This window comes from Mixophyes fleayi, chromosome 10 (assembly GCF_038048845.1).
Source record: "Mixophyes fleayi isolate aMixFle1 chromosome 10, aMixFle1.hap1, whole genome shotgun sequence".
NCBI classification, from domain to species: Eukaryota; Metazoa; Chordata; class Amphibia; order Anura; family Limnodynastidae; genus Mixophyes; species Mixophyes fleayi.
In genome coordinates, this window is record NC_134411.1 from 14,747,055 (window position 1) to 14,771,554 (window position 24,500).

Below are 24,500 nucleotides of genomic sequence, written 5' to 3' on the forward strand. Positions count from 1 at the left end.
GGCTGGTGAGGTTTGCTGGGCTCCTTAGAGATCCCCAAGAGAGAATGCGTTACCCAGACTGTGGGGGATGGAGCACCGGTAACAATGGAGGATGATACAAAGAAAAGTATTCCCATTGTTTTTGGGGGGGTTTTCCTTTAATAACAGAAATTAGCTATTCTGTTGGTATTTTAGACAAATATTTCAATTCATTCAGCTATTAGTTTTAATTGCAGGTCCCTGTTCTTTTTATTTTTCAAAATAAATGAAGAATCAATTTATTCTACAATTTTTCTATATTATTAGGCTTTTGCTTTGCTAACATTATTATTATAACAGTGTTGTTATTATTATTATTATTATTATTATCATAATTTAGCTTACAATCTAAATTCTCTATCACACAGACAGACACATACTAGGGTCAATTTTGGCAGCAGCCAATTAACAGACCACTGTGTTTTTGGGTTGACCCACCCGCCTTCCAAGATACATGTTGGTTGGTGCATTTCTAGACCACGGATATGCTTCTTGTATCAATGCATTTCACTCCTTGATTTAAATTAGGACAGAGAAAATAAAACGACACAGAGACCATTTTGATTTTGTCTTAAAATTTATTTTTCTACCGAGTCCCATATATTACAGCTTCTACTTGCACTCGTAAATTAGCAAATATATCAGTTCACTAGAGAGCAGTCATACACATAACGACATCCTTGTCTTCAGCACACTATAAATGTTAGTTTCCTGAACAAAAAAAAAATGTACATTCATTGCTCTCACTAGATGTTTGGAAAGATTCAGAAAACCTTCTGGATATAGAATGAAAATGAGAATTTTTGTCGAAATGAAGAAACACATTAAAAAAAAAAAATCAAAAACAAAATCACCATAGACCTTGGTATCTTACGTCCATTCATAGGTGTTAAAATAATTGCCTCTATAAATAAAAGATCAGAGACTATATTCAGTTTGGAGGATTTTGTTCTCTGCAAAGTTTTATTCAGCACTCTCCGGGCAAATTACTAAAATCTGTCAAAGGTACAAATGTTCACTAAAATCAGGATGTTCAATCAGATGTCTGCTTTAATTTTTCACTTACGTTAAATACATAAAATATAATAATTTCTTTTAATCAATCAATAAATATTTTTGGCAAGGGCCTCTGGTCTTTGGAAATCAGTGTCTCAACAACATCTATTTATTTTATATGGATAATTATATCTGCAGTATCGAGAATTTTATGTCACAGATGTTGGACTGCCATCCATTATAGGGCCACAGCAAATGTTTTGGAGTATACGCTTATTTCTACACATGTAGCACGATTGTAGTACATCCATGGTGTATATTTCTTTTTAATATGGATTTTTGGAAGTATAAAAAAGGGTCCATAGCCGTATCTTATTTCAAAAATAGCGCAATAGCCTAGAATAAAGATTGAAAAAAGGCAAATACCTTTGTAGGAAAGGCGTTAGCCAAGGGCACATTACTGGTCCTAGGACAAACACTGTACACTTTATGGCACTGTGTACAGTTGACCTTCTTATACTCTCATGAGGTGAAGGGTAAAGTGTGTTACACTACTAACGCTGCTTATAGGACAAACTGTATATACTTCGCAGCACATAGATAAACGGGGTCGCTATTAAACAGTGGTTTCTTAAAACAATGACAAAATATAAGAACTTTCAATAATTGTTGTCCTATAAGAAGAATAAACTCATCTATCATTTCATTTTAGATCAAACATCAGCAGTTGAACAGAGGGGAGTTTTTGATGTACAAAGGAGCACAGAATGGCAAGAAGCATTATTTTATTTTACCAAATGTCTACTTAAAACTATTTCAGATCTGGTCCTGGGGATATTTAGACAGGATCCTTTAAATAATGGAATTCTGAATACGCTCCATTACCAAAGACGCTTTTCGTGCTCACACAATAGGAATGTTTAGGAAATCGGCGCTAGATATAGATTCTATGTACCTGGATGTTGTTTTGTCAGGTTTACCCTCCAGGGAAAACGTACATGTTTATTCTGTTGACAGAGCAGCAGAATCCAGAGTGAGAATTGTTGCCCTAATTAGTTTCTTAACGAAGAGGCACAAAAGGTCATAAAGGAGTGTGTAATGCCAGTATCTGCCAATGCTTTTATGTGTTAGACACTAACCTCACAGTAAAAGACAAATGGAAGGAAATCTTTCTGTGATCCTCCCATCCAGACACAATAGCCTTTTATGTTTATAGGTAATATACACACGTAAACCATTACATGTGAATCTAGCACAGAGTTGTATAACAAAATGCTTGTTGAGATCTCTTTTAAAATGACATGTCTTGTAATATAGATTTTGTCTACGAATTCATCTTGTGCATCTATAGATGTTAAGATTCTTGCTTTACTTGTATTATTACATCCTTATTCCAGCCTCTTAGATACATTACTTGCCACACAACTTTCATGACGTATCTACTGTCAATCATGTGGATTGACATCCACTTACTGTCAGTCATGTGGATTGACATCCACTTACTGTCAATCAAGTGGATTGACATCAACTTACTTGTCAGTCATGTGGATTGACATCCACTTACTATCAATCAAGTGGATTGACATCCACTTACTGTCAGTCATCTTGATTGACATCCACTTACTGTCAGTCATCTTGATTGACATCCACTTACTGTCAGTCATCTTGATTGACATCCACTTACTGTCAGTCATCTGGATTGACATCCACTTACTGTCAGTCATCTTGATTGACATCCAATTACTGTCAGTCATCTGGATTGACATCCACTTACTGTCAGTCATGTGAATTGCCGTCCACTTACTGTCAATCAAGTGGATTGACATCCACTTACTGTCAGTCATCTGGATTGACATCCACTTACTGTCAGTCATCTGGATTGACATCCACTTACTGTCAGTCATCTTGATTGACATCCAATTACTGTCAGTTATCTTGATTGACATCTACTTACTGTCAGTCATCTGGATTGCCATCCACTTGCTGTCAGTCATTTTTTATTATAAGACCAAACAGTTCTCATTCAACTTTCTTGCAAAAGATGCTTAATTCTTATTATTTACTCCCCCAATTAGGTTACTCTTTGTCTCATTCTCATTAAACATTCATCAAATCTTCTAATGATTTTCTTATTTCTTCTTTCTTTTTGCTCCCACATATTCTGTTTTAACCTCACTCTGGAGATGTGACACTAAAATACGGCAAAGCCTATATGCACTGCACGGTGGGACTGAAAAAGTAAAACAGAGTTTAACAATAATTATATATTAACAAATGCGTCAACACATTTTGTAGCGTTGATAAACAGGAACTTGTTGAAGCTGCCATAATGCCCTTGTTTATTGTATATCTCGGGGTATTATGTTAGAGTTTGTTTTATGGTTAAGGCTGAAACGTACTACAAAATCATCTATTAACCGTATCAGTTTTAGGGAGATCTGCAAGGCATTGCACAGCAATGCAATTTATGGCATCCTGGCAGTAAAACACACAGAAAGCTCCCTGACCTTAAATTTGAGGCAGTTTATTACAAATCTAAATGTATAACAACTATAGGTGTAAACTGTGTTATGTTAAAGTCAGTGATCTTCCTGGACAGAGTTCATCCAGCGTTGGGTCACTTGTGGAGGTAGGCGTCTAACCACAGCTCACCCGACTTCTTCAGAGATCTGGACGGAGATAAACACGGTGTTATTAATGGCTCAGAGACAGGTCGAAGGCATAATGTAAGGGAAATTAGTTTGAATTAGTGTTTACCCCCTATCTGACCTTCAATTGGACAATGAAAACTCTTATTTGACGACTCCACTGTCATTGACAGCAACCTGATACACTCATACATGCCAACTTGTTAAGATCCAGGATCCAGGGGAGAAGTCACGTGACATGGAGGAGGGTGTGGTGACATTGTCGCGTCACCATAGCCCGCCCCCACTATAAAAAGCCAGCAAATCCACGGCATTGAATGGCGGGGGCGGAGCTTAATGACGCAATTAAGCCCCCCCTCTCCATTTAATGCCGTGAATTTCGGCAAATGCGGGAGCTTTGCCTACTTTTCCGGGAGAGTAGGCAAGTGTGAATACACTTCAGGGTCCGCTCGGTGCGGCCCTCTAACCTTCAAATGGGCCCACCTTACCTTTAATCTCAGAAATACGTTAAAACAGTACATTTAGTCAAAGAATGAGAAAGCAATCTGTAATATCATATTAGCAGACATTTTAGTGCTACAGTGCTACAAGCTACAAGGAAGGAGCTGGTGGCCGCAGGTGAAGGCTCGGAGGGCCGCAAGCTGTTGTCCATCACTGACCTAGAGTGTGCCACAGAGTGGAGGCGGCCATTTTGTGGACTAAACCAATATGCGTGAGAATGCAGGTTATTATCTCACCACAACCGTATTCTCATGAAAATGGCTGCCTCCACAGGGTGTACAGCAGACCGGAGGCAGACTTTAACTGGCATCCTAGAGCTGAAACCTATTTCTCCCAAGTTCTAAATTAATGAATAAAATATAGTATAATTGGTATAACAGCTGTAAACAGCTTGCTAGACTGATATTGAATAAGGTAAGAGCTAAATAGAGACAGGGTAAAATAAAAAAAAACAAAAATGATTCTGACCCAACAACGTCCCGGAATCCATTGTACAACGTTTTCTCTTCGTAGGTCACGTTGTACTTCTTGCACAAAGAACGCACAAGTGGAGCGATCTTGTAGTAGTTGTGCCGAGGCATAGTGGGAAACAGACTGCAAGATGGAAGGAGAGAGACCATACAGGATGTGTACACGTCGTCTTATTCTGACAATACATTTTAAAGACATTTACGATGAACAAGTGACGTGCAGCACAAAGCCAGACGTTTGTGAGGTTACTGCTCCTGTGCTCTGCATTTGTAAGTTATAACTGCATTTCTGCACACAAAATGGTAGCTTTGTGGATATGCATCATTTCAGCTAGACGATGGGTGGATTGGAGGGATATGTAGGCTTGAGAAGGTACGAACTAGCACAGTGAAAAACTGGGAAAACAAAATGGTGACCAGAGGTGTTCTATTCATGTGTACGCAGGTGCAAACATTTACCAGAATGTACACAAGTTGGGTTATTTTTGATTGGTCTGGTGTGTTGTTTGGTAATTTCAACAGAATGCTGTGTGTGCATTTGGTGCTTATAATTAGTGCTTGCTAGGTATTTTAGGTGTAATATTATAGAAATTAAAGCAGCATTTCTACATAGAACAGTTTTTTCTTTTTTAAATAGCAAGTTAAGTATCATTTAAGCATATATCTCATTTTTCCTTGGTAGCCTGCTACAAATCATTATGTAGTTTACAAAAGCTTTCGGTTTGGCAAACAAAAATGGCTGCCAGACACAGAGCGTTTGCCGTACAGGCACAGGCTAACAGCTATCAGCATGTCAGAGGGGGAAGAAGGAGGATGTCACAGTGCAGGCAGAGCTCAGAGGGGCGTTCAAAAGAGTCTCTGCATCATGTGCCATGTCACTGTGGTTGCCATGGTAGCCCAGAATCATTAATGGCCTCATAAAGAGAGAAAAAAAAAACAAGGGAAAATGGTTGCTTGCCACACTTATTTATGTTATAAAAAGCACACCTTATTGTTTTCATGGAATTGCTGCTTTAAGACACTGACCCTTTGTCTCCTTATTTTCAGTTGTTTAATAATAAATTGAGAGGCAAATAAATATCTACAGTAAGCAATAGAACTTTGTGATATGTGCTATATTAAGAGGGTGAGACAAAGTGATACAGACAAGCATTGCTTAGACAGGACTTGACACCTCTACAACTAGCGCTCATAGGGGCATATTCAATTTTCATCGGTTTCCACCACGGAAAAACTATTACTGGTATTACGGTAATAGTAAGCCGGATAATCCAGCGAGAAAAGTACCGTAATACCGGTATTTGCGCGCACTATTACGACGTTAATTTTGGCTATAACACCAAGAATTGAATATGTCCCATAGATTGCCCATTTCTGGGCTTGCAAAGGGGGTGTGCCCATCTCAGACAGCAAAATATATGTGTATTGCTAATTAAATTCACATTTCTGCACTGTACTCAGGAGCGGGTGACCTTCCTCAAATAACATACCATTTGTACTAGTGTGTTGTACTGCACATTATAAAAAGCAAATATTTCCACTTAAAGTAGGTAGTTACAACAAATATTGACATTGTTGCCATTAAGCTATACTTTTTATATATATTCTCTACATATTCTGCTCCTGCACCACATCTCAACAGACATTGGAAAAGCATAAATAAGCTATTGTATTTATTTCTAGACAATCCCTGGCTTTAGGGAGCGATAATAAACATACAATACTTGAGGATCACTCACTGATGCTCGATCTGAAAGTTGAGGTGCCCGCTGAACCAGTCATTAAAGAAGGATTGCTCAATGTTGCAGGTCGCTGCCAACTGTAGAGACAAATTTTTATCTGTTCAAGGACTTTTTTTTACAAGTTAGATTCCTGTAGGTAAGCACAAGTGGCCCCTTTTAATCATGGGTGATATTTACACAGATTTAAATGATAAGACTTCAATCCAAATTATTTTATATACCATTAACAGGGGCAAATGCAGGATTTGTAGAGGGGGGTTTCCACACCACGCCGCCAGTGGGCGTGACCAGCATGCATGGGGGCGTGGCTATAAGTTTAGACAGTGCTTGGCTGCTCTCCAACTCTTCCTATCCCCATAATATACATGGGCAATGCTGTGTGGACTACTGTCAAGCAGAGCTGTATGAAGCGGGGGCAGGGTCCAGCCACCTCAATTATACAGTGCCTCAGTATTGTAGGGGGGTTTCCAGGCACTAGGAACCCCCCTCCCTCGGTTTGCCTATGATTAATGGAACTTAGGGAGGATACAACATTTTATTTACATTTACAGCAAAGGATATTTCTTCATAATACATTAGTTGTAGCATTGTTCATAGCACTGAATACTAAGGTCTTGATGGCATTACTCAGATAACGTTTATTATGCCAGCTTGCTAAATGAAACAATAAAATACACAACTGACTTTAATATTGATATATTAATATGATATTACTATGTGTGTAAACACCTGTAAATACTATCTGTGAGTTGTAATATGATTGCTTATAATAGATGTGTTGTGATGTCATCACTTATGTGCCCACAAGAAAAACTTTTATTATAATTGCAATATAAGGAATAAAACACAATCTACTGTAAATTATTACAGTTACTTGAAGTCAGCTTGGATGTTTGTAATGTATAAAAGTACTGCAGCCTTCTGCTTTTGGTCATAGTACTCAGTGACTTTAAATATTCATATAATTGACATTGGGCAGTGAAGTATAACATATACTCTATATAATGAACAGTGCATTATTACACTATTAACATTACACATGTGCTATTATAAATGGCCGTAATTCAATCTCTCCACAAAACCCTAGTTTGTTTATTTGGTGCACTGATTTAATAAGTGCCATAGTGAATTAGTTAGGCTGGGAGATTGCTGACATTTATATATTATATATATTGCCTATTTATTAACATTACAATGGATTACAGATTTCCCGAGGTCATCAAATTAGTCGGTTGAAAGGAGGTTGTGCCTTACCTGACTATCCAGCCAGTCCCTGTACTTCTCATGGTCAATTTCCATTGGGATGTGATTCATCTGTGTGACCCAGACAAACCAATGTGACTCAATAAACCTGTAGAGGACAGGAGAGAATGTTCATAAGGGGATAGGAAATGGGAACAGTTATATGGGAGGAATAAGTCCATGATAATGTATTGTCGAGGAGCACATTAGTTGTCAAGGAATGCCTTAGCTGTCAAGGAGCGCCTTAGTTGGCAAGAAGCGCCATAGTTGTCAAGCAGCGCCTTAGTTGTCAAGGAGAGCCTTAGTTGTCAAGAAGCGCCTTAGTTGTCAAGGAGCGCCTTAGTTGTGAAGGAGAGCCTTAGCTGCAAGGAGCGCCTTTGTTGTCAAGGAGCGCCTTATCTGCAAGGATCGCCTTAGTTGCCATAGAGACCAGGCCAGCTGCTGATTGATTGTGAGCTGCTCCATAGATTTTGGGGTTCGTCCAAGAGCAAATTTGGTCACACACTTGGATTGTTAAATCACACTGATCCGATTGTTTAGGTGTTAAGCAGGAACCCCTATGCTTACCTGTATTATGTGAATTGGCAGGTATTTAAGTAGATTGCTAGGTGGCCATACATTGCAATTAGGTTGGACACTTTGACCAAAAATTACCAAATTGTGCAACAACATTGCATCATGCATGTAACCATTTTCCTGTTGTATCTACTTAAACACCTGTGAATTCACGTGATCCCACACTATGACACACACTCAAACTCTTCGTGGGCTCCCTAACTGGGGGAACAAAGAGACAGTGCCCTGTGCCCCTGCTACAGAGGGGCACTGTCATTGGTTACAAGGTAACTCTTCTCAGCCAATCTGTGGAGGCAGCGCCCTGGTCTTGGAGCAGTAACGAGTGATTGGTGTTTTTATGGGAGAATGCGGCAGCATTAAAGGTGCAATAGTGAGGTCATATTGTGGCTTTATGAAGCTATATGGGAGGATTATAATTACATAGCATGTGAGTCTACAGCAGTGATGGCTAACCTGTGACACTCCAGGTGTTGGGAAACTACAAGCCCGAGCATGCTTTGCCAGCTATCAGCTAGTTATCTACTGGCAAAGCATGCTGGGGCTTGTAGTTTCAATACACCTGGAGTGTCACAGGTTAGCCATCACTGGTCTACAGTGTTAACTAGTTGGACATGGGAATGTACTGTATGTGCTGGATATTGGATTATAGATGAAAAACAGTTCAGTCTATTGTACATTATATTAATTTTTTGGTATAATGCCCATGGTAAATCTTTACACTTTTGTTGTATTGTGCAGCATATCACACGGCGCTATAAATATAACCTGTTTACCATACTGTGAATTCTAAGTATACACTTTTGTGCCTCAATAATTATATGTTTTTTTTACCAACACTACATCATACTTACCAACTTTCTAAAGTTGGCTTCCGGGAGCCTGCCGGGGGAGGAGGGCGTGAGGGGGGCGGGGCGCCAAAATATCGTCATTTTAGACCCACCCCTGGTGACATAATGACGCGTCATTTTACACTGGGGGGGGGGGGCAAATGCCGCGATTCCCGGAGAATCACGGCATTTTGGACCAAATTCTGCCCACTTCACTAGGAAGTGGGCAGATTCGGGAGATTGCCATACTCTCCTGTGAGTCCGGGACACTCACCAAAAATGCGGGAGTCTCCCGGACATTCTGGGAGAGTTGGCAAGTATGCACTACATATGTCATACTGTGCTACTATATTGATGCATCATTCTGTGATCGCTATGTACTGTGTATCATTTTTGCTGTAGCGCACTGTGTATTGACAGCTGTACAAGGTGTCGGAAGCTGCCTACCTGACTACAGTAAGTACCGCTATGGATCCAAAGAAGCCAAAGAAAGGTACAAAGGTGATGAAAAAACGAAGGTAATAAGACATCGACCAAGCTAGATCCTGCAAAACAGAGAATAATAATAGAACATTATGCGTAAATGAATAAAACATGTGTAATATAAAATCAATGAATGATGAAAATGATAGATCGATACATACACACACAGAATATATGTTGAGAGCTACGGAATGAATCGGTGTTGTCAGTAAAAGAAACATTTCATATTTAATAATGGCATTTACATTAAAGGAACAGTGTGCAGATATATTTGCGCTACTTATGTTTTCGATTCAGTGCAAAGAGATCTTCAACCACCTGTAAACCTAACACCGCTGGCCTTCCCAGTATTATTGCCACTGAAAATGTCCTGGCGTATCGCTGGGCACCATGTGGCACAGTGTTTACAGCCTCACAGCACTAGGCAGGGCCGGATTTACCGCTAGGCAACCTAGGCACCTGCCTAGGGATTAGCGGCTCTCGGGGGGCACAGCTGGGGGGGACAGGAGTAATTTTTTAAAAAATGAAAGAAAAAAAAAAAAAATCCGGCCCCTCCCCCGACTCGCGGCACCCCCCCCCCCCCCCCCCCCCCGCGACTCGTGCGGGGGGGGGGGGGGGGTGCCGCGAGTCGGGGGAGGGGGGGGGGTATTGCCGCGAATCGGGTCCCGGCAGCCTCTTCTCCTCTCAGTGTCTCAGTGATAGAGAGAGGAGGAGAGGCTGCCGGGACCCGACGAGCGATCACGTGACTCTTTCTTTCTTTTTTTTTTTTTCTTTACATCTGGACTGCCGGAGGAGGAGCAGCGCGCAATAGAAAGGTAAGTAAAACACAGAAGTGGTGATGGTGAAGGGGCACAGAAGTGGTGATGGTGAAGGGGCACAGAGGTAGTGAAGGGCACAGAAGTGGTGATGGTGATTGGCACAGAAGTGGTGATGGTGAAGGGCACAGAGATGGTGATTGGCACAGAAGTGGTGATGGTGATTGGCACAGAAGTGGTGATGGTGATTGGCACAGAAGTGGTGATGGTGATTGGCACAGAAGTGGTGATGGTGGTTGGCACAGAAGTGGTGATGGGCACAGAGGTGGTGATGGTGAAGAGGCACAGAGGTGGTGATGGGCACAGAGGTGGTGATGGTGAAGGGCACAGAGGTGGTGATGGTGATTGGCACAGAAGTGGTGATGGTGAAGGGCACAGAGGTGAGGGGGAAAGGGCACATGTGATATTGTGAAGGGGCAAAAGTGACAATGAAGGGGCACAGTGTGATGATAGAGGGACAAAAGTGACAAGAGCACATACTTGGATTTATGCGTATTATTTTTGCAAACAACTTAAGTAAGTATTTCTGCCCTGACTTCAATATTTATTATGTTGTTTTGACCCAACTACTTAAAAAAACGGGACTGCTTGGTAATTATTTAGGGGTGCCTTTTTCTGCAGCAGGGTGGCCTTGCTCTTTTCACATGTTAGGTACGCCCCCAAAGAGGCAAGCCACGCCCTCACCTCCTTTGGCGGCGCGGCGGCACATGCTTTCATATCTACTTAACTATAGGGGTATATGGTAGGCTGCAAAAATATAGTGCTATGGATTGTTTCAGGGAGGGGGCCCAAAATCAGTATCCTGCCTAGGGCCCTATGAGGTCTAAATCCGGCTCTGGCACTAGGGCCACGTCTGTGTCAGCGTGGCTTTCCTCAGTGAAAACATACTGGTATGTCAACTGGCCACCAACAACATGAACCCTAGTGTGTGTATCCATAGGGAAGGGAAAATAGTGTGTAAGCTGTACTGGGGCAGGGACGGAGGTGAATGACTATATATTCTCTCTATAATGCTGCGGATCATCATCATTTATTTATTTATATAGCGCCAGCAAATTCCGTAGGGGATTACAAGTGGGGACAAACACAATAATGTACAATACTGGGTAATACAGACAAAGAGGTAAGAGGTCTCTGCTCGCAAGCTTACAATCTAAGGGATGGTGATGCTATAAAAATAAAGCTTAGTAATAATAATGACTGAAAATTATCCAATAATATCTGGTTCAGGTTTATATGATCTGCATGAAAAATCATTCATTCCGCTGCATACATGCCTCTGCTGTTTACTGCAAAGCACATGAGAATCACACATGTACGATTTTCCGTAGTATCAGACTCTTCCCTGGTTTATACTGCTGTTTGTGTGGGGATGACAGACATGACGTGATCAATGACCCTGATGACTGCATGGTAAGAGTGACTTGCTCATACTTGCCGACTTTCTGAAGTTAGCATCCGGGAGCTGCCTGGGGGAGATGGCTGTTATGTGGGGCAGGGCTATGCAAATAACACAATTTTGGCCCTACCCCTGTGACGGAATGACGCAAACACGTCATTTTACAGCGGGGGTCGTGGCCAAATGCTGCGATGCCCTGGGAATCGAGGCATTTTGGATCTTATTCTGCCTACTTTCCTAGGAAGTGGGCAGATGCGGAAGGGTGCCATAATCTCCCGGGAGCCCGGGAGACCTACCCGGAATTCAGGAGACTCCCGGACATTCTGGGAGAGTTGGCAAGTATGGGCTTGATTACATCACATGACCATTTTCTGACCGAGCATTCATCTGAACCAGAGCTAAGGATTACTCCCCATTGCGATAACTCAAGAAACCCCATCATCAGAAAAGGAATACAGCAATCAAGTCTAAACCCAACCTAATATTGCTTAATCTGCTTACTGATAAATAACTTTTTGGTCTATGACCGGACACACGTGCTGATGCAGTCTTCTTTTGCGTTTGTTAATGAAGTCTGGTCAATTCGGTCATGCACAGGAAATCCAGGATGGCAAAGATCTGGTTGTTTGGTGATTCCACATTGCTAAACCCCATTAATATTGGTTGGTAGATAAATCAATCACGCACTATTTTCACTGGCCAGATATTTGGACCAACCCAATCCAACTTGATCCCAATTTAGTCCGGCACAAACGCATTTAAATAGCAGGGAGGGAAAATAACAGTCTCAATACAATAACCGTAAATTGGTAGGGAATTTCTAATTAGAAATAACTGCACATTTTAATGTATTTCTTTGTAAAAATTTAATTATTTCAAATATTGTATTTTAAACATAACGCAACAGGAAAACTAAGGATTTGTAAATCAACTTATCACTTGGTGTGTATAAATAAAACGAAAACGGGAATCAGACATGTTTTATTCCCCGGTGTAATGTGGTATGGTGGAATGATATTATTTAGATGTTACGTACCACCCAGTCTTTGCGAGTTATCATTGTCTTCATAATCTGGACAGTGAAGTATATGGGGATCAGAAGTGGGGGTCCGACTGCAAGAGACATAATTCACATTAACGTTAAGGTAATGAATGCTGGATATCAAACCCAAAATCATTTTCACTACTATTAACATTTCATTTTCACTTTATTTATATGTTTTCCCTTTTATTATTATAATAGTTCAATTATTGTCCATATTTCCCTTCACAATTCACAATATTATTACACTTATGTGTTTGTATAACACTATTGTTATTTTCCTTATTATATTATTATGATTATTATTATTATAGGCATCATTGTGTTTCTACGTTTAACATTTACAACCTTAGCACTGGTCCTCCTACTGACCCTCTAAGGGGTAGCGAAAACACTTGCACCCATGCAGGATTTAGAAGACATTTAGGGGGGTATTCAATTGTTCCTCCGGGCGCCGCCGGAACGAGCGCGTTAAAACTATTACCGCTTATACGGTAATTACTCGCTCAATTTCAGCTCGCAGCTTCCTGAGCAGCGAGCTGAAATTGAGCGAGTAATTTACCGTATGAACGGTAATTACGCGCAATATTACCGTATAAACGGTAATAGTTTTAACGCGCTCGTTCCGGCGGCGCCCGGAGGAACAATTGAATACCCCCCTTAGAGGATAATTTTCGTTCTGTAATTTATTTACTTTCAATTCGTACACTATCCATACCATGTTTTCCTATTTGCCCATTGTATTGTTCACTACCCTGCAAAGTTGTGAGATGTTTTAGTCAATAACTTGTTTGTCTAGTGTTTTCCTAGTGCCTACAACTCCTGCTAAATTGGTTTAGCTCCTTTTTTTCACATCATAGGTCTGCCCATCATGAATCAGACCTTTCTCACGCACTGACTGATGCTTTAGTAGAAATGGACTTTCATGCGCTTTGATGTGTGGTTTGTAAATCGCGCCGTTTACTAAAGGCCAAACTGCTCATCAAAGCGCGATGAACGAAAATGGCAAGGTCTGAAACTGCATTTACATTCCTGAATGCAGCCCACTCAGCACAAATAAACCACGCCCCCAAATCTAGACCGCCACACATCACATGGTGTATGAGACTTCAGCTACCATTTATTATTCTGCGGTTTGGATCTGAAAACTGCATCCGATGTGTGGCGGTTTGCAAACTGCATACTAAACCGCAGTATCATAAATTTACCTTAATATTTTATCTATACCCTTATTTCACCCATTTTTTATTTGCACCCAATTCTAATAAGATACCCCCACCCCATTTATTCATTGGACAAGTGTAGTCTAGTATTTTATATTTTACCTTTCATAAACAGTAATGGTAACTATTCAGATAATCTAGGAGCAATACGTCTGGGTTTCAGGAGAAAAAAAACAGGCATTCCAAGTTAAAATCTTTCCTTTTTTCCCAGTTTCCAAAAGATAAAGTCGTAGGAAAAACAGAGGATCTTTCTCTTTCTGTTTAGCAAGAAAAGATAGAAAGGAAGACTGAAACCGATAAGAAGAGCGGGAGATAGACAGATTTGTCCTTCCTTTCAGATCCTCGTGGACTTTCATTCACACTCTTCAGTACTCACTGCTGAGTCTCATTTTAATCTCATTACTCACTCAGAAAAAAATACTGATGTTGGTGATTATAGGGCAGGTACTTTAACTTCTTCTTGCCGTACTATGAAGAGGAGGAGAATATTGTTACACTAACAGTACTGCGAGGTTATATGTAATCAATACTATAACATATATATTTTCTTAATTAACAGAAATGCCTGAAACGAACAACTGCTACAAATAGTTATCTAAATTTAGGTGGGGTTCAGACGCACATGGCGCATGTCAACTATTAAAATTATGGCTCACAACCAAAGCTGCATCCAATGTAGGGCAATATATCTGCAATTTTTGTTCTTCTTCATTTAGGGCTGATTTGGATAGCGGAAAATCCGCAAATTTTAAACTGCACATGCCCAGATAACAAGCTACATGCTAGGCGTGTATGAAGAGTGTGTCTAATTTAATATCAGGCTCTTAATGCACTAACAACCCCCCACCGTCACTAAAACAACTGCTACATTTAACAGCCATACCCATCAGGGAAGTCATGAGAGCCATTTGAAAGGAGAGAGACATACTAGGAAGAGGAAGCCAGCATGTGATTGGATGTAAGGTAAGGAAGGCAGCACATGATTGGTTAGCTGCAGCTTACATCCAATCACATACCAGCATCATCTCCTTCCCAGTGACACAATCTGGGCACTTGGTAATTTTACGAAAACCATTTCCTAGCAGAAGATTACTTTTAACTCCCCCTAAAATAAATGTCATAGTTTGTATGGTTATAAACTGCACCACATACCTCCACAGGCTGTGTGTCCCCCAGCACAAAGATGTGTACCATATTCACATCGGGGTCCTTGCAGAATATGTTAGGCTTGGCGTGGTGCTGAAAATGACGATGGTTCCACCAGTTGGCTGATGCTCCCTGCAGGCAGATGGACCCAGATCAGCTGGGAAGCAAGATCAAGTCTCAGCGCATGGTAATCACCCCCATAACTCCCCACATAGAAAGGATATTTGTTAAACATGTACGAAACTACACTGAGATCTTAAAATTAGCCATATTACAGCATTAGGCAGCATATACAGGGGTGAGGGGGCAGTTACAAATTTGAGCAACATCAAAACTTCTCAAGCAAAAACTAATGGGTATATTTACTAAACTGCAGGTTTGAAAAAGTGGAGATGTTGCCTATAGCAACCAATCAGATTCTAGCTGTCATTTTGTAGAATGTACTAAATAAATGATAACTAGAATCTGATTGGTTACTATGGGCAACACCTCCACTTTTCAAATCCGTGGTTTAGTAAATACACCCCTAAGTATATTATATATATTATAAGAACCAGAATAGGACAAGTGCACTTTGACTTCCAAAATACAATAATGTTTCACTTATTCATCTCCCCACCAAATATTATCCCCAATATGACAGCACCTTCAAGTGACCGATGACGAACTTATGGCCAATGTGGTTCCATTTTGACTTTTTAAAGACAGACAGGTGTCCAAAATCATGCTGCAACCAACCAGCCTGGGCCTGAAATGAAACAGATTTTTGGCATTAATACATAGGTCCAACGTACTGAACTTTGCATTAGAACACTAAATATCTTACAATATAATACAGAATAGTTTGTCAAGTTCATAATTCCAGCTTGTCTCCTGATTGAAGGAGCCAGTCCGTTATAAATGGGTTACTTAGGAGTTTAGAGATGAGTTAAATAACCTGAGAGGTTGAGAGGAGCAGAATGGTGATGATGGTGGGTATCCAGCCGTTACCAAGGTAGGAGAGGGTAGCCCAAGCCAGAAGCTCCAGGAAGAGGATGTGGGATAGGTAGAGACCGAAAAATACCACACTGGCGTTGAAGAGTTCCATTTCTTCCGCTGTCTTACGTAGCTTTCGAAAGTCTTCCACCTGCTCAGCCTGTGCCAGGTAAGGATGAGAGGGTGTAGACCATTAAGATTAACCATTCTACAACTTTATCATTTCCTCTATATGAATACATAAGTCCTTGATGACCTCTACATATCTTTTTATAACATACAAGTAACAATTGTACTCTGCCAATGTTAGACCGCCACTATGGCCTCCTCCTTCTCCCCACACGCCTCCAGGCTCAGGCAGGCGTAAGTGAGAGATTCGCACAAGACTGCATAAGTCCATATGTCTTCCTGGGCATGCACAGTGCGGTTTTACACAAGATACGCTATGCAATATCCCACTTTGCATCAGACCCTTAGTTTGCAGCTTTATCCATTTATAAGATACTATCTCACACACTATATATACAACATGGATGTAAATAAAACCCCTTAAATTCTTCTTATATTTCACCACTTTCTTACCGGACAACGGATATTGAACTTGAAATATACATATTTCAAATCACAATGATAATGAGTATTTTTAGACCAGGATTGACACACCAAAGTCTATTATTGTCGGATTACAAAGCTATCTATTCTTCCCCTGGCCAGGTATGACATAACATAACATAACAGTGGCCTGTACACTTCCTGGTTGTACATAAGGTTATTAACATACACTAGAAAAGGAGCAATACAATAGTGTAGGTGATATCAAAGTACTGCTCTGTATAACAATGCCTATGTAGATATCTGTCCCTGCTGACAAAGAACAAGCTATAAAATGATCCTTCATTTGCAGTACAGTATTGTGTTACAGCAGAGGTCAGCGACTGAAGCCGCTTCACAATGTTATTAATAATACAGGAAACCAGAATGCTATTAGCCCTGGAACAATAACCATGCATCAATAATGGAGAAACAAGATTATATTACACAGGGACATGCACAACTCATGCATACCTATTTTTTCAGAGAGAATGTGCAAGTAATACTGTGTGTATATAACGCTGCCGAAGGGGGTGTGCCCTAAATCGCCAAAAGGGTGTGTCTAGTTTTACCCTTGGGTGTTAGTAATGCCATCCAGGGCTGTGCCCAGCACCAAAAGGGGAACTTCTAGTACTGTGCGTAGCACATCCAATCCGTCAAGGTCTTCCCCAAAACCCCCACTCTGGTTAAAACTCTACCTACTTTCGCACAACCTCTGCCCATTTCGAGGTACGACAAAATCGGGACAGTAGGAAGTTATGCTTTAACGCCTAATAAATTATTTCAAACAGAAATGAAATACATAAAAGAACAGTGAAAATGTACTTATTTGTAATACAAGCCTTGTGCTAACTCACTTGAGTCATGTTTACCCTCGTTCTTCTTGCTGCTCCCTGATATATGCACATACTGGCTTATGTACCTGTGCTAGCTCTGACTCACATGCATGCTCAAAGTCGTATCATCACCTGCGTGGCGTCCTGTCCTAATTTGTGCGCGCAAGCAGCGCCATATGTAATATTTGGTTATCACTTAAAACACAGCTCTGTTGACAAAATGGAACAGAGATGACCTCTGCCCGCACTGATGTGGGGGACTGTGTCCGTGTGTGTTTTGTTTCCTAAATTCATCTTAAAATGTGTCTTTTTGTTCAGTTTTCAAAAACAAATCTGCACATCAAGCCACGTTTGTTAATATTGGTAGATCTCCAACTGCAATGCAGATTTTGTGTGTCCTGTGATATATACAAATAGTGCAAGGCATCAAGTGGTGGTTTGCAAGACCACGCAGAAAATCACAATTTGTTTTAAGACCTGGGGGTAAATGTATCAAGCTGAGATTTTTCCGGCGGGTTTGAAAAACCTATCAGATTCTAGCTATCATTTATTTAGAACATTCTACAAAATGACAGCTCGAATCTGATTGGTTGCTATAGGCAACATCTCCACTTTTCAAACCCGCCAGAAAACTCTCAGCTTGATACATTTACCCCCGGGATGTCATTGCTAAGATTTGTCAAATCACAGAGGTTTGGGTATGAGGCCTATAGAAAAGTGCCTGATTTACAGTTCATTGCTAAAATAAAAATACATCATATGTACAGCTTTAAATATAACATACACTGCAATATAACATGCACTAGGCCTATGGGACGCAAAATAAAAACATACTTGTCAACTTTTGAACGTTACCCTCCAAAAGATCCTGGGGGGGGAGTGGGAATGTGATGACGGAGGGGGCAGCATGCAAAATTACATGATTCACCGAGAATCACATCATGGAGGCTCGAAATCCTGCCCATTTCGCCAGTAAGTAGGCAGATGCGGGAGAAAGCCCTGCTCTCCAGGGAGTCCGGGAGACCTATCTGGATTTCGGGAGTCTCCTGAACATTACGGAACTCTCCCGGACATTCCGGGCAAGTATGGATAAACCTCCTAAAAGGTGATACATAGCTAAATGATACATTATAGCCAAAACTGGATGCAATGAAAAGGTCAAATAGGGAGCGAGCGTTTTATGCATGATGCTCGGTTTACAAACCAACCGTTTGATCTAATCCAAAAATGGTTGTAAGTTTTTAAAACCGCCACCCATCAGATGTGATTTTATGTGAACCACAGATTAATAATTAAAGCACTTTGTGTTTGCAAACCCCATCCAATTGATGGTGGTTTTAAAATTGCATAATAAACCACACATTATACATCCCCCCATACATAGGCCTTTTTCTGTATCACGTGACTAGTCAAAAGTGATGTGTCATAAAAATAAATATTTATTTTCCTCTCTTGCAGTTTTAGATCTCTCAATCTTGTCTCCATGCATATTGTGGTATATAAACAATGGCAATTGGGTTATAGACTTACATTTTTGTCCCGATCCTGGCTGGGCTCATTCTCGGCCAGTTCACCAATAAACAGAGGCTTGAGAAATTTTCTCACAAATGTAAGATCTGGATGAAAAGCATGGAAAGCTTCCTATGTGAGAAATAAAGATTAGGACAGCCATTAAACATATGTGTGGGTAGGTCTGATGGCCACTGCTACTCATTACTTGACTTAACAATTCATGACAGGAAAATGGGGAAAATGGGAAAAATATCACAATTTCTCATGTGTTCTTAGACATTTGCATACATAAGGGCAGGTAATTTGTACAACTAATTATATACAGCTAAAACCATAGTGGAGGTGATTTGCAAAGGGCAAAATGGCCGCTCCAAAGCATATACAGTTTTTGATCCATTGGGCGCCTCCGTTAGCACAAACGTAGCTAGATTACGCCATTTCCGGTACTTAGTTTTGACAGCAAATTGCCTGCATTTTCAGAGGTGCAGAAGTTTGCACAGCCGGGACTTTTTTCCACTATAACATAAAGACCACACTTAATTTAAAAAAAATAAAATAAAATCTCTTTTATTTATTTCTTGATCTATGATAGTCTCAATGGAAAATAAAAATTTCTTCTTTCTTGATCTAATTAGGGGGAAATAATAACCCAAAAACGATCCACCCAGACACTTGTGAACAACAGACACAAGGGGGTAAATGTATCAAGCTGAGAGTTTTCCAGCGGGTTTGAAAAGTGGAGATGTTGCTTATAGCAACCAATCAGATTCTAGCTGTCATTTTGTAGAATGTATTTAATAAATGATAGCAAGAATCTGATTGGGTTTTCAAACCCGCCGAAAAACTCTCAGCTTGATACATTTACCCCAAGATGGGCAGTTTCTATGTTTTCCCCGTGTTTGAGTGGGTTTCCTCCAGGTGCTCCGGTTTCCACCCACAATCCCAAAACATACTAGTAGGTTAATTGGCTGCTATTAAAATTGACCCTAGTCTGTGTGTGTCTGTGTGTGTGTGTGTTAATGTTAGGGATTTTAGACTGTAAGCTCCAAAGGGGCAGGGACTGATGTGAATGAGTTCCCTGTACAGCGCTGCGGAATTAGTGGCGCTATATAAATAAATGATGATGATGACTATAATACGTACTGCTTGCCATCAGCCAATCAAAAGTGTTTTCCCATGCTGGCTACTTTTGAATCCACTCTTTGGGGCATATTCAATTTTCGGCGGAAACGCCGAAAATCCCACGGTCCACGCACGATTACCGTTATTACGGTAATCGTGCGTGGAAAAAACGTTAATACGGTAATTTTCTCGCTGAAATCCAGCTAACTATTACCGTTATATTACCGTAATAGTTTTTCTGCGGCGTGGAAAAAAAAGAATTGAATATGCCCCTTTGATTTAACGATGGTGACTGAGCGGATAGGTCTTTTATTGGGGGAAGAGATTTTAGATTTGTTTCTATTTAGATATTAAATTAGAGTTTTGGGAAGTAGTTTATTCAATTACAATATGAATGACGGTTGCATTTTAGTATGCTATTTATTTATAATATTTTTTTATATAATATTTTTTTTTATATTTTATAATATTTTTACAATATTATTGTGTATTCAGTAATGCAATGTTATCAAGTCCAATCCTCCTCGTCATAAGTCTCCCTGCCAGATATTGACCAATGGCTGCCTGCACTACAGTGAACTAAAGTAACCTCATTCTTGCAGTTCTCTGCAGCCCTTGTCCTTAATGAGGGAGGCATAGTACATAGCACTGCCTCTGTCAGACCACTCCTACAGACAGGCTAACCCCAGCTGTCTCTCTCAGACAAGAGGTTTTGCGGAGAACCCTTATGGCACATTACCTTAATGTACACACATACAAGACACCACACACACTGTTATATATGATGGGAAGCAACACAGTTTCATATAGTTATGAATATACAGATATAAATGCACACTGGCATATTAATACATTCATATAGCCCACAATGTAGTACATGCAGTGGTCGAAGTAGAAATTTAGAAGTGGCCGTACGGACAATGTAAGTGAACGGAATCTGAGAGTTTCACAATGAAGACAGTATTAGAAGTGGTGGTATGGCATACCACTGTATACACCCCCACTTCATCCACTTAGTACATATATAGGGATTGAAATACATACACTTTTCTTGCTTATAGGTGGGTGCCATGTTTGCAGTGGGTGGGTGTATAATTAGTGTGATATTATTATATTAATATATATTATTAAAACACTATAAAAATGCATAGTATACACATAAGTAATGTGCACACTGTGGCCTTTTTTTAACTATACCAAAACACAAAAAATAAATTGCCAACTGATATGTACACACAGGCTACACATACATACTTATTTTGTAAGTACACATCTACACTGCCTAGTTTGATAACACAAATTGAATGAGTAGATTTCTATTTTAACATAGACTGAACCCACAGACAGAAATACCTGATAAATGACATCTGTGTGCAGTGAAATTCCCCACTGACAAAGATTTTTATGAATAAGCACGTCAGCAATGCCAGTGTTTTACAGCAACCAACCATAATAACCGGTAGTCATTACTAATTACACAGAATTGGTCAGTCTTCAGAACGCTATAATCCTTGACATGTAATTTTTGTGCCAAAAATAAAGTGAATTTTATTTGGCAAAATACATCATACAGTAATGTTTCATGGGCAAAGTAATGTCTAGTGTTCACAAAATTGTGGTAAAAATAACCTATGAATCACAAAAACCATAAAAAGAACTACAAATGTTGTACCAGGGGCTTTGGTAACAAATTGTTACTCATATCTGTGTTAATATATCATTTGTGTTATTAAAGAAACTAGGGGTTGTGCCGTGGAAAATACATGATTCCGCAAAAGAAGCCTTTTATATGTTTAACAGACAACCGTGCTTTTATTCTTTGCATAAAAAAGTATATTTTCATCACAATTTCTTTCCACCAATTATTTAGAGTTAAATTTTTTAATTAATGTTCACTGCAAATATTACTCCTACACACGATGACACACACATAGTCAGAGACAAATGCTATACACTATATTAAGCTCTGTACTCAGAAGTTTGCCTTGCAAATGTATTGTCACATGCATGGCCTGGATGTAGCAAGTGATTTATTATACAAGTAATTGCAAATATTATTATTTTAGACAAATTCATAACAAGATATATGTCTATTGATAGTGGGTAGGCATCTGTACTACTCCAGGGTGTGAATTTATCATTAAGCAAATTTTATAAAGATTAATGTATTATAGTCATAATGTCACTCTGCATTGTAACAACAAATGCTCTAATATTTAATAAATTATGAAATGAATAATTGTTTCAAAACTCTACTAATCTCTGCATTAGCTGGCCACAGAGTATTTCTGTTTTGAACACATGCTGCACATAAGTAGTTGTATAATGATTGCATTTTACTGTATTGTATATACAAAGATATAAATTGTGTAATATTGACAGGTAAGAGATAAAATAAATATAAAATGATGGATAAATAGACAGATCATTGTGAGAGCCCAGGTCACTGTATTTTGTGTGCAGATTTTAGCTAGAGTTAGATGTGTGGGTAAGAGGTATCCTCACAATGTACTGAACACATGCTGCACATAAGTAGTTGTATAATCATTGCATTTTAGTGTATTGTATATACAAAGATATTTCAGGAATTGTGTAATATTGACAGGTAAGAGATAAAATAAATAAATATGGATGGATGGATAGATAGATAGTAGATAGATCATTGTGAGAGCCCAGGTCACTGTATTTTGTGTGCAGATTTTAGCTAGAGTCAGACGTGTGGGTAAGAGGTATCCCCACAATGTATTGCACACATGCATTGCTGCAGGCAGCACTCACCGAGGCATCCTCGCCAGCGTAGTGCCCGATGACTCTCATGCCCCCCGGGTGTCTCTTCACCCAGCCACTGATGTTGTAGACTTTGCGGTCTATCACCAGCCACTTGTCAGTCTTCGTGTTGTGTTTCTGGACTTCTTCCCAATTATAACGAGGTTCCGACTTGACGCAGCCATTGCTGCTGCACCCCTCTCCGTTCTGTGCCCCCATGCCCATGGCAGATGCTCTCCAGGGGCACTCAGTGCCAGCCTTCCCTCTCCACCTCCTCTTCACCCTGTTGGAAAATAAAATATTAGCAGATCCTTCTTTGACATGTCATACCCCCAATTCTATCTCCAACCCCCCCCCCCCCCCCCCAGTGCTTGTACCCCTCTGTGTTACCCACCTCTGCCACTCTTGCCCCCCTCCCCTTTGTGTCCCTTGTCTTCTCTCTCCCCCACCCCTGCCCTCCACCTGCTGCTGCTGCTGATGACACAACCTACACTGAGGCTGCTGCCTGCTCCCTCTCAGCCACGGCACCTTCACATGCAGCCGGCTACATGGACCTCCCCTCCTCACCCCCCTCCCTGAGCATCCTCCTCTCCCCTCCTCTCCCCTGTTTAGGGTTTCCAGGGTAATCAGCAGAGGCAGAGGACCAATCCATGCACGGTGACCGGGGGAAGGCTCCTCGTCATTGGCCCTGGTGGATCTTTCGAAGCTGGAGGACGTGAGGGAATTATCCTGAGCTGGGAGGGGGGCAAGATAACACCCCAACACCCTGTGAGAGGGGGGGGGGGGAGTGATGTCAGCAGTAAAGGGAGAGAAGCAGAGTGAGTGCAGAGAGGCTCATGACATTTGGGTGGGAGAGAGGGGGGATAATAGGTAGAAGGAGGGTTGCAAAGTAATAAGAGGTGGGGTCATAATACTGTATATTAATCCTGCAGAAATGGGGTAAAGTGGGATGATGAGACATCATGCAGGAGAACATGGGTTGGTGTGAATGTGATTAGATCATTTACTGGTAGTGATGGTGGTGGGAGAGAATATAGGGGGCGATAGAGGCTCAGTATGTGACATTATGTGACTCCAGATATGGTTACCAGTGATACCTATCAGTCAGACATGAAGTGCTTTTGTAATGTGACTACACTTGTAACCCAGCAAAAACACAATAGATTACAATCTGCACAGTCTAGAGAATGTCAATTGCTTGTCGTAGAAGTTGTACATATACTAAGTGCTCTGTAGCCACACTGTGTACCAGTGGTTCCCAAACTTTTGCAGTTCGCGGCACCCTTAGAGTCTCCAAATTTTTTCAAGGCACCCCTCCAAAATAATTACTGAGCAGTCCTGTTTTAGAAGTAGTTGGGTCAAAAAATTGTAATAAGTATTTAGATCACGACAGAAATACTTATTTAGTTGTATGCAAAAATGCCCCTTTGCATCCAGACAACTCTGCCCCCTCTGCATCCAGACACTCTGCCCCCTCTGCATCCAGGCACACTGCCCCCTCTGCATCCAGGCACACTGCCCTCTCTCACGTTGCCCCCTCTGCCCTCTGTCCCCTTCTCTGCCCTCTGTC

The 24,500-nt window shown here is 40.6% G+C and overlaps 1 protein-coding gene across 2 annotated transcripts; it reads right to left on the reverse strand.

The window, feature by feature from the left end:
- Window positions 1–576: 576 nt before the first annotated feature.
- LOC142103779 (fatty acid desaturase 2-like) lies at window positions 577–23,539 on the reverse strand. Of its 2 annotated transcripts, none has more exons than XM_075187979.1 (13): window positions 23,422–23,539; window positions 22,943–23,213; window positions 19,061–19,171; window positions 16,066–16,263; window positions 15,775–15,876; window positions 15,135–15,260; window positions 14,390–14,450; window positions 12,754–12,830; window positions 9,468–9,565; window positions 7,630–7,726; window positions 6,373–6,452; window positions 4,632–4,757; window positions 577–3,683 (listed from the first exon to the last, which is right to left on the reverse strand). In XM_075187979.1, the coding sequence occupies exons 2-13, from the start codon at window positions 23,153–23,155 to the stop codon at window positions 3,632–3,634; spliced, it is 1,341 nt and encodes a 446-aa protein (XP_075044080.1). In that variant the 5' UTR covers window positions 23,156–23,213; window positions 23,422–23,539; the 3' UTR covers window positions 577–3,631. The 2 variants fall into 2 exon arrangements, with proteins under 2 accessions (XP_075044080.1, XP_075044081.1); XM_075187980.1 differs by lacking the exon at window positions 23,422–23,539 and adding an exon at window positions 23,325–23,383.
- Window positions 23,540–24,500: the final 961 nt, after the last annotated feature.